General features: G+C 38.4%; 2 protein-coding genes across 5 annotated transcripts; both read left to right on the top strand.

Moving 5' to 3' along the window:
• The first annotated feature begins 439 nt into the window (after positions 1–439).
• On the top strand, positions 440–5,078 carry LOC125187389 (protein STICHEL-like 2). 4 transcript variants are annotated; one of them, XM_048083972.2, is made up of 9 exons: positions 637–862; positions 1,151–1,228; positions 1,471–3,095; positions 3,169–3,391; positions 3,546–3,725; positions 3,907–4,122; positions 4,195–4,642; positions 4,721–4,778; positions 4,858–5,078. In XM_048083972.2, exons 3-9 carry the CDS (start codon positions 1,545–1,547, stop codon positions 4,915–4,917), a joined length of 2,736 nt encoding a protein of 911 aa, XP_047939929.2. In that variant the 5' UTR covers positions 637–862; positions 1,151–1,228; positions 1,471–1,544; the 3' UTR covers positions 4,918–5,078. The 4 variants fall into 4 exon arrangements, with proteins under 4 accessions (XP_088914287.1, XP_047939929.2, XP_088914286.1 ...); XM_089058161.1 differs by lacking the exon at positions 637–862 and adding an exon at positions 440–624 and having other exon boundaries at positions 4,195–4,778; XM_089058160.1 differs by having other exon boundaries at positions 637–807; positions 4,195–4,778.
• Positions 5,079–6,739: 1,661 nt separating this feature from the next.
• LOC148926540 (coatomer subunit gamma-like) lies at positions 6,740–8,941 on the top strand. Its single transcript, XM_089059163.1, has 11 exons — positions 6,740–6,788; positions 6,884–6,978; positions 7,067–7,117; positions 7,333–7,446; positions 7,540–7,749; positions 7,846–7,950; positions 8,045–8,200; positions 8,291–8,494; positions 8,578–8,682; positions 8,757–8,836; positions 8,929–8,941. The coding sequence occupies exons 1-11, from the start codon at positions 6,740–6,742 to the stop codon at positions 8,939–8,941; spliced, it is 1,182 nt and encodes a 393-aa protein (XP_088915289.1).
• Positions 8,942–10,106: the final 1,165 nt, after the last annotated feature.

Below are 10,106 nucleotides of genomic sequence, written 5' to 3'. Positions count from 1 at the left end.
AATCAGGATAAACTTATTAAACACCTAAAAAGCCACAATCTTCACTTTCTACGACAAAGAATCTAATTATTTCAAACAAAAAAAGGCCATTTAAGTATTGAGAATATAAGTAATTATCTCAAATTCATCCTTTCAAAATATAGTCAAACCTTTTCATTTATCCCCAACCTAATTAGGGAAATTAGCTTTAAATATTCATTGCATTTTATTCATGAGAGACTTTCCTCCTCCCCAACTACACCACCTCCACCTGTACGTGCAAACAAAAAGAATGTAATAGCATCAAATTCCAAGAATACCCCTCTAAGCAAAAGAGGGATTTTGCCAAATAAGGCTATAATCGTCAGAAAAAATTAAGAACTCTGCAACAATTGCAGATAAAGAATGAAACAGCAAACAGACATGAGTATCTGCAAGAAATAAAATACTAAAAATTTAAACCTTGTCTGAAAATCCCTGCAGAGTTGTTAGTATCTCGAGTGAGAAAAATAAATAAAGAATAATTTTGGTATTATTCAATGAAATGGCGTGCATTTCACCCTTAGTCATTAATGACATTTACTGCATTGCCCCTCACCACCACCCCCAAGAACGTGAATTCTTCTTGACCTCTGTAATTAAACAGTTAAGGGGATGTACATATAATGTATACTTGTATTTATGTGCAGAGTACAGCTCATTAGTTAAAAAAATTCAATCTTTTTCGTTTACTTTTGTGGGAATCATCTTGTATGGGAAAAAGATGTAATCTTGGCTAGTGGGTCTTCCGAAATTCTCGGTTTTTCGTTTGAATTTTTTCTTCTTGTGGTGAGTTTCAATGGAAAGCAGACAACTTAGTAATAGCTTCTTCTTCAATCCACAGGTTTTGTGTGTTTTTTCATGCATTTTTTTTCAAATTTTTGTCCCCTTTTGCTTGTTTTTAATGGTGTATTGAGTTTCATATATTGTGAAGTATGTTGGCAATATTTGTATTCCATTTGTTTATGTTCTGCCTTTTCAAATTTCAAGATTTCATTATTTAAACGTGAGAAGTCTAGATTTGTAGGTGGGATTTTAATAGTATTCTCATAGATTTTTCAAGTTTTTATATTCACGCTTATTTTCTCTTTGTTTGTGATTGAATTATCTTTTCTTCTCTTGTGTGCTTCAGGTAGAAATGGTGACCAATGTGGTTTCCAGCATTTGATGTGGTGAGAAAAATAAAGTGGTGCATTCTGCTGTACACAGTGTATGTTGCTTTCTAATTAAATTGGTTTGCCTCCCTTCCAGTTAGCTTCTTTTTTATTTGTGTACACACAGTCAAAATCATAGGTCTTGAACTATTGAAGCTTGTAGTATATATCTTTGACTAGTTTACTATTTAGCTGGAGAATCTTGTTATTCATCTTTTCTTCATGTTCAAGAAAGATTAAGGTTTAACTTATGCTGAGAATGTCACTATCTGAATGCAATAGTATTGGTGATTTTCAGGTTGACATTGCAATTCCCTTACACTAGCACATGTCAGTGAGTCTGCTTTAGTGCCTATTCTTTTACTCTGAGGGATGGATGGGAGGCGGCGTTCTGTCGATGTCCCTTTATCCAGAACGTTGATAGCCCTAAGGAGAGTGAGGTCTCTTCGGGATCCATCCACGAACTCCACGAGTAAGTTGAATGGCTTAGTTGATAATGTGAATTGGGAGGCATATTCAAATGATACAATCACTATTGGAGTTGAAAACAGTTGCCATAGAGTGAATGAGGGTGATGATGATGGCATAAGATTAAGAAACTCGACTTTGGTTAGGGGTGAGGAGCATGGTATGGATGAACACAAGCTGTATAATGGTTCAAGAAACTGTATGTCAAGGCTGATGCCGCCACAAGATTTAGGAGCCATGGTTGGAAACAAAGGCTCTGCACACTGGAACTCGTTGTGTGCTGACGAGGTGGATGCAGCCTGTGACAACAAGGTGTTGAGAGAAAGATACTGCAAAGATTATGGTGATAGATATTTTAATTTCAAGTGTAATGAACCCGATGAAGGTGGTGCTTCATGTGATGAACCCGATGAAGAATTGAGGCAAGTCAAGAAGCAGCTTAGTAAGTGGCATCCAGAGTTCGATGGTCTAAGTAGTGAAGCCAGTCCATGTTTGTCTCTTGGTGACGCTCAAAATGAACGAGCAAGCCATGGAATGTCGCTGTATGAAGGTGAAGATGCTGGTTTCATGGAGTCTTTCCATCAAGGATGTGGTATAAGTAGTTGTTTGTCAAGAGGTAGGAAACTTAGAGGACCTAGCCTTCTTTCTGATGTCGAGGAACAGCCTCTTTTATCAGAGGATGCAACAGTAGAGAGCATCGACTCCAGGCATAATTGTGAAGGGGTTAGTCCATATGTGGAAAGTCCAAGAAGCCTCTGCCAAAAGTTCATGCCTAAATCATTTGGTGAATTGATAGGGCAAAGCACAGTGGCTACCTCTCTATCGGATGTTGTTTCTAAAAGGCGGATAGCTTCCCTGTACCTCTTCCACGGGCCACGTGGAACTGGGAAAACATCAGGTTCAAGGATCTTCGCTGCTGCACTGAATTGCCTCTCTGTTGCGACTACAAGACCATGCGGCATGTGCAAGGAATGTGGTTTGTTCTTTTCGGGCAGGAGCACCGATGTAAAGGAAGTCGATTCTGTGAGAATCAACAAAATGGAGAGGTGTAGGTTTATCATGAAGAATGCTCGTAGCCCTCCTGTTTTCTCGCGGTTTAAGGTTTATATCATTGACGAGTGCCATTTGTTGCAGCATGAGACGTGGGCAGCTATACTGAATGGCCTTGAGGAGATTCCTCGACACGTTGTCTTCATATTGGTCACACCTAATCTTGATAAGCTCCCGCGTGCTGCCCTAACGAAGTCCCAAAAGTACCATTTTCAGAGGGTGAAGGAAGTTGATATCACCACCAAGTTGGGGAAGATATGTGTTCAAGAAGGTCTTGATTTTGACCAGGATGCTTTGCACTTCGTAGCAGCTAAATCAAATGGTTTGTTGCGTGATGCAGAGATGATGCTTGATCAACTGAGCTTGCTCGGCAAGAAGATAACCGTTTCATTGGTTCATGAAGTAGTAAGTGGTAATCATTCATTATTCACTTAGCACTATTGGGATCTTTAGTCTAATTTATTGCTCGTTGCTGCAGAATGGAGTCGTTTCTCATGATGAACTGCTCGATTTGCTGTATCTGGCAATGTCGTCTGATGCCTCAAACACAGTTAGAAAGGCCAGAGAGCTAATGGGGTCGAGGATAGATCCGTTGCAGCTTACATCGCAGCTGGCAAGCCTCATCATGGACATTCTTGCTGGAAAGTGCCCCTCTGATGGAGTTTCAGAGACGAGAAGGAGGCTTTTCGGATCAGATAATTGTACGCATTTAACTTTCCTGTGATTATTGTGAACTTTTTATTTGGATTTAGGGAATTCAGACTGTATAGTACATTCATCCCCCTCATCAACTTCATGAGTTATCTGATTCTTGTGATTTTGCTTCGTTGCGCTGAGCAATCTTTTTTCATGCAGCTGAAGATGACACACGACAGCTCAGCCACGCCCTAAAAATACTGTCACAAACTGAGAAGCAGTTGAGGAAGTCGAACAACCAGATGACATGGCTGACTGTGGCTCTTCTCCAGCTGAGCTCTGTAGCTTCAAACGAGGGGATCGATCCACGGCTAAGCACACAGTCATTACTCCCACAAGGTGAGGATCGATTATAATGATTTGGAATGACATACTCTCTTAGCCCAACCAAATGTGGCTCATTACTTTTGGACACTCTATGTTTGAAGTAGTATTTGGCCCACTGGTGGAGCGATCCAAAAAGAAAACGAGCCTCATTTATTCGGTATATACAAAACCATGGCTAACTTGAACTTTGCAGATGGCGGTTTCCTGAGCTCATCATCAACGGGCGACAGTTTCAAGCGCTCCGTTGCTTGTGCTTGTGGTGACACTGAGTCTGCAAACACAGACACAAAGTATGACCGTGAGACTCTTGATCTGGTCTGGATACGATCATCTGGGATGTGCGCGTCCAGCTCTCTCAAGAAGTTCCTCCTCAAACACGGGAACTTGGCCTCTATTCGTCTCTCCCAAGGTAAACCACCTCCATTCTTGCCTCATGTGTCCAGCTTGTTTTGCTCAAGCTCTCGTGTTCTTGATCGTGCAGCAAGGATTGCAGTGGTAGAACTCGAGTTTGATCACCCTGACTACGCATCCAGGGCTGAGAAGTCATGGAAGGAGATTGCTGGGGCGTTGCAACTTATACTGGGCTACAACGTGGAGCTCAGGATAAACTTGGCTCGTGATGGCTCGAGCAGGAATGGGAAGTTGAAGAAGCCATGCTTCAGCTTGCTCAACTGTTCACGGAGAGTGCTTTTTATGTCAGAGTCCGGTGCCAATGGTTCAAGCAACTCTGGTTCAACTCCCACGACTGACAGAACGAGGGATAGGTACGTGGAGACATGCTCCTCTGAGTGTACCTCTCAGGTTTTGTGCTCGTTTTGCCATAGAAAGGAGATGTTCAAGACCATCCGGAGCAGTGAGGGAAACGCACTGAGCATTGAAGCCAGTGCTCCCAATGCCTCGTTTCCAGATCAGCCGGGATGTAAACAGCGGTATGCCCTCTCGTGCACAATAATCCTCGTATTTTTTTTCTATTACATCTCGTGCTTCACTATCACGTGTATTACCAGATCAAAGGAGCACTCGAGGTTTCATTGCTGGAGAGCCGCCATGTTTCCTTTCCGAAAGGTAATGCTGGCTTCTTTTTTGCTTTCGTGTCACGAGATTGATTAAACATAGGATTGAGTACGAGTCTGAACACGTGCAGGCATGGCAGCTGCGACATCACCACCGAGACGAGCGCCTTATGGACTACCCCCTACACTAGCAGAGGATGTTGCAGATCACAGGAAGAGATCTTGTAGCAAAAATAGCTTATCAATGTTACTAGGAAAAGAAATTTTACTAAAGAAAGAATGAATGTGTCTTTTTTTGTTTGGATGGGTAAATGAATTCAACAAATTTTATTATCTTTGCATTTCTTAGAAATCGAATGTTACAAATTTCCATGTGAGTAACTAATAAGTGTGACTTATGGAGTCCGTTCACCAACTCTGACTAGATAAACAACTAAAAAGTTGCTACTAATTGAGAAATTATAACTACGTAAATAAAAATTTGAAAATAGTAGTACTTAATTATTTATAGTACTCCCTCCGAGAAAATATCCAAGTCCAACCACACCAGGACGGCATTATGACATGTTATGTCTAACCATTATTTATTTGGTAGAATCGGGCAATTCTTGGCTCAATTCAGTCTTTATTCTATTTAAAATGTTCAAAGCCATAAAATATATTCTAGCAAGAGTATTTATAATATACACTTAAGAAGAGAAAAACAAAACATAAAATAAAAGTTTAAAAGTTGTTCCGTCAAAAACGCCCGGTCAGGCGAACTTCCTGGAATCCGAACATCAAAATGCCAAAACGCACGGTCGGGCGTTTTACTTCTTGCGAATTCACTCGGCCACACGTATCTTTTTGGACTGCGCGACTTTCGTAAAACGACCATAACTTCCTCATCCGGGCTTCGATTGAAGCATGCAAGGTGATGCACTGTTTTTTAGCACTACAACTACTTGCAAGAGTACAAGACGGAAATAGTATAATTAAGGATAATCACAAGATATCAAATATGTACAGGGAATACTATCACAAATTGTCTACCACAAACTAGACCTCTTTCAGTATTTGGAAACACGGTTTTGGGGGTTTTGTTTGAACTCTGTGCCAAAGAAAAATGGCTCAACTATAAAGGAAGGGGGAATTATAATATATTTTTACATTAATAGTTATTTTCAAAGTAAATCAAAAATTATAATCATATCCCGCATTATAAATATGTTTCCAAAATTAGTAATATGTTTCTGATACTAAAAATCATAATCCTGGAAATCATAATTTTTGTAATCATATTCTCAAAAATCATATATTTAATACTATGAATCATAATTCCAGAAATCATAATTTTTGGAATCATATTTTCTGACCAATTCTTTTTAAAACATTTGATACTAGCAGATAGTATAATAAAAGAAACTCAAGCATAAACTTCACATCTTCAACCCTCTCGTCCAGACTCAGCCGTGCCACCACCGTGCACCGGTTGTTTATATCTCACTGGTAAACAAGAGATATTGAATTTCATTCTCAAATTTTCAGGTTTAAGATTATTTTTCGTTTAGTTTAGCATCTGCATCTAGAAGTTTCAAATGTTTTGCTTCATACTTTCTCTATCTCATATTACTCGCACTTTTATGTTTGGGCTCATTCCAAACTACATATACTATTTTAATTTTAAATAAAAATTAATGTATTATATTAGAATCAATTAAGTATTTTATTATTAAGTGATCTCTTATTAGTTATTACACATAAAATACTAATTTAATTATACTAAAAATTAATGACCTAAAATTTAATGATCTCTCATCTTGTTTTGAGGGCAAAAATTAACTCAGGGAATAGGTCTGGCGCACATAGTAGCTCCTTAATTAATAAACTTTCTGTTACTTTAATCCTGACCGTATGTTTCCTTGGTCAAAAGTTTCAGACGCGCCCTAGGAGAAAAGTGACCCATTGTGTTCGTCAACTTGTATGTAAGTTTTTGGTCTTGTTTTCTGAGAGTGTCGGTATAAGTTGAATACAATGTGGTGGCCGTTTGTGAAGAGAGACGATGATCAGTCTACGAAAAAAGGTTGAATAATTCTATATATTGTTTTGATTTCAATGTAGTTTGTTTTTATATTAAAATAGAAATACTAATTTTTGAATCTGTTAATGTTTTCCCAGATTGCTCTTGGTTTGTGTTGATTGAGAAACATGCTGTTTTAACTGAAGTGAGGAGTTTCGGTGATCCATATTTTAACAAAACAAGATGTTTGCATGTACTTTTTCTAAATTATCTAATTAAATATAATAGACAACAGTTTTTAATTAAAATTGTACAATTAATTTGGTTTCTGTGTGATTTAGATCATCAAAAAGCTTCTGTATCTTCTCAATCAGGGTGAATTATTTACAAAGGTCTCTCTCTCAACTTTGGTATTCGAGTTAGTTTCATTTTGTTATTGAGCAATTGAGATTCATAAAACTCGAGAACTATATATGACCGTGTTACATATCTATATACACATGATATTCCAACCAAGTTGAGGTTTTCAATTTTCATATTTTTGTGAGAAAGTGGCATGTGTTAGGATTTGGATAGTATTTGACTTCTAGTGTAATATGTTTTGTAGAGTGAAGCCACAGTTATACTTTCTTCTGCTGTTAATCTGTATCGTTTCCAAGATGTTCATTTGATAAGAATATTTCATCTAATTGCAAGGGATCTTTGCCCTATTGCAGATGAGGTTCACATTTCTCTCTCTCTCTCTCTTGGCATTTACATGTTTCTCTTCTACCAAGTTAGGGGCTAATTTTTTATTTTATTTTTTGGTAATAAGGTTCCTCTGGTCACTAGTTGTTTGCTTAAAGATGCCCACTTCGACAATGACAATGTTGCATATCGGGCAAATGCTATCCGTTTGCTTCGTCATATTACAAATGACACAACCTTAAAGGAAGTTGTGCAATTGCTCGACTATGCTCATTCCAATTACAACTATCTTACTCTTCGGATTGCTTCCCTTGTGTGTGCAATCAATCTGGTAAAGGTATTATTATTACATCATATTTGAGGAATTACAAAGTACTATTATTACCTAGCTAGTGGTTAAAGTATTTATAGTTTTAATTGTATATTCTTATAGAGAGATCGAAGGATGGCCATCATACTCAGTCACTATGTATACCCTATATCAAGACAATATAAAGCAGAACAAGCTCAGTTCCATGCCATATATCTAGAATTTGTGGTAAGGATATGTTTCCACACTATTCTTGCATTTGTTGCTCATGTTCATGTCTATATAGTTCGTATATAGATTTACATGTTACAAGAGCATGCAGATGGGACAAGAACGTCGTCAACAGTACATTACGAGGAGAACCTCTCAGATTTACCAGAGTTATATATCCAAATTCAAAGGTCATATTTCTGGGCATTCTTTTTGGTCTTCTTCGCCGTTGGGGCCTTGCATCCTGGCTCGGGGGATTACTCAGGTAGTTGAGTCGTTGGTAGTCTAAAAATTCTCTCAAGTGCTGATGTATATAGATTAGGATATGTAGGATGCACGAGCTTGCGATGTCTTTAAGGATAATGATATGTACAAATACATACTGCTTTGTATCCATGATAAAGATGAAATGGTGGCGATAGAAGGATTCCGGTCACTGGAAAGGGTGGTGGGCATAAGTTTTAGTACTAAGATTAAAGATGCCATAGATGTTATGCGCCGAATTCTTTGTGTTTCTCACATGCCCGTGTTGAGGTTTAGTGCTTTCAGGGCATTGCACAAGGTAATTGCTAGTAAATCTTTGTTTAACACAGTACTAAATACTAATGAATAACTTCAACTTGTGATATATAATGCATGTAGCAGGTGGGGGTGGTGCATAATGTTATATGGACAACTCCAGAGGATCATATAGCAATTGGTTTGGATGTGAACGTATATAAGCTATGTATGGAGCAAGTCAACCATCGAGTAAGTCATCTCAAATCAGCATGACATGTTTATTTATTAGCCTTGTTAATGTTTGTTTATTTGTGAACAAGCAGGACAATGAGACTGAAGCTGAACAAGTATCTCAAGTCATTGAATCTCAATCATTTGCACACACTATGGTTGATCCTCTAAGGTGGGGAAACAATTTGTTTTTTTTGTTTCAGAGATTAAAAAATAAAATAACTCACTATAACTCAACTATCATATTATTTTCAAGATCGATAGACTTGTCAAGTGAGTCAATCCTGATACACCTGGTCCACTAAAGAAAAGATTTGTTGCATAACCAATACAACGTCAGCTAGTTTCCTTATTTTTGGAATTTTGTGAACAAAATATCACTTCTCTTTTATTATACGCACTTAATATAAAATTAGTCCGGTGAAAAGTATCATAATATCGCAATAAATAATTAATTGGGGTTAACTTTATAAATGATTACTAAATTATAAAATTTGTATCGAATTAGTTATTAAATTTAAATTTATATCTTTTATCAAATAAGTTTCTAAACTTTTAATTTTTATTTTCAAAAATTATACTACTAATCTTTACTATAATTTCTATAATTTCAGATTTTAATATGTTTTTTAAATTAATTACTTATATTATCAATATTCCATATCACCTTTCCCATTAAACCATACTATTCGGATTACGCCACATCACTTTTCTCATTAGAGCATCTCTAAGAGTATCTCCAATGCAAATAGGACAGCCACTCTCTCTCTCTGTCACGTCAGCAGCACTAAAAATCCACCTGTCACATCAGATTTAGGTCAGCTATAGGTCAGCCGCAATAAAAATAATTCAAAATATACTATATTTACAGAATTAAAATTACGATTAAATTACGGATTAAATTTACGATACAGATACGGGAAAATTAATTCATTTCATTCAAAAAAAGTACAAAGATTTAAAAAAAAAAATACATGATTTCTTTTTAAAAAAAAGGCTTCCACACACGAGCCCCGCCACTCTCTACTCCTCGTCACCGTCGCCGCCGTCGTCGCCGCCGCTGCCGCCACCCGGGGTATCTGACCCCACGTCGGAACCCCCATTTGTGCCCTTGCGGTATCCAAATCAACCCGCATGCTCTCGAGCATCGAGTGAAGAAACATCTTCTCCGTGGGGTCAATGGCGTTCTTCCATTCTTGGAAGACCTTGTACATCTGCTCCGGCGTTTTGTTACGCGAATAGAGAGTGTACTCGAGTGGGGCGGGTGGGAGGGCGGCGGACTGGACCTCATGGGACGATAGGGGGGATCCTCCCCTCGCAGCCCGTTGCGCCCGCTTCTGTCCAACCGGGCGAGGGCGACCAGCAAATGAAGGAGGGGATGGAAACTCCTCAGCATCCGGGGGGAGGTCGTGGGATCCGCCGCTGCTGCCGCAGTAGTCGCC

The sequence above is a fragment of the Salvia hispanica genome, chromosome 5 (genome assembly GCF_029641045.1).
Source record: "Salvia hispanica isolate PSC_SH4W2 chromosome 5, Shi_PSC_v1, whole genome shotgun sequence".
In the NCBI taxonomy this organism is placed as follows: Eukaryota; Viridiplantae; Streptophyta; class Magnoliopsida; order Lamiales; family Lamiaceae; genus Salvia; species Salvia hispanica.
Note: the sequence above shows the minus strand (reverse complement) of the source record. Positions and strands in the feature narration are given on the sequence as shown.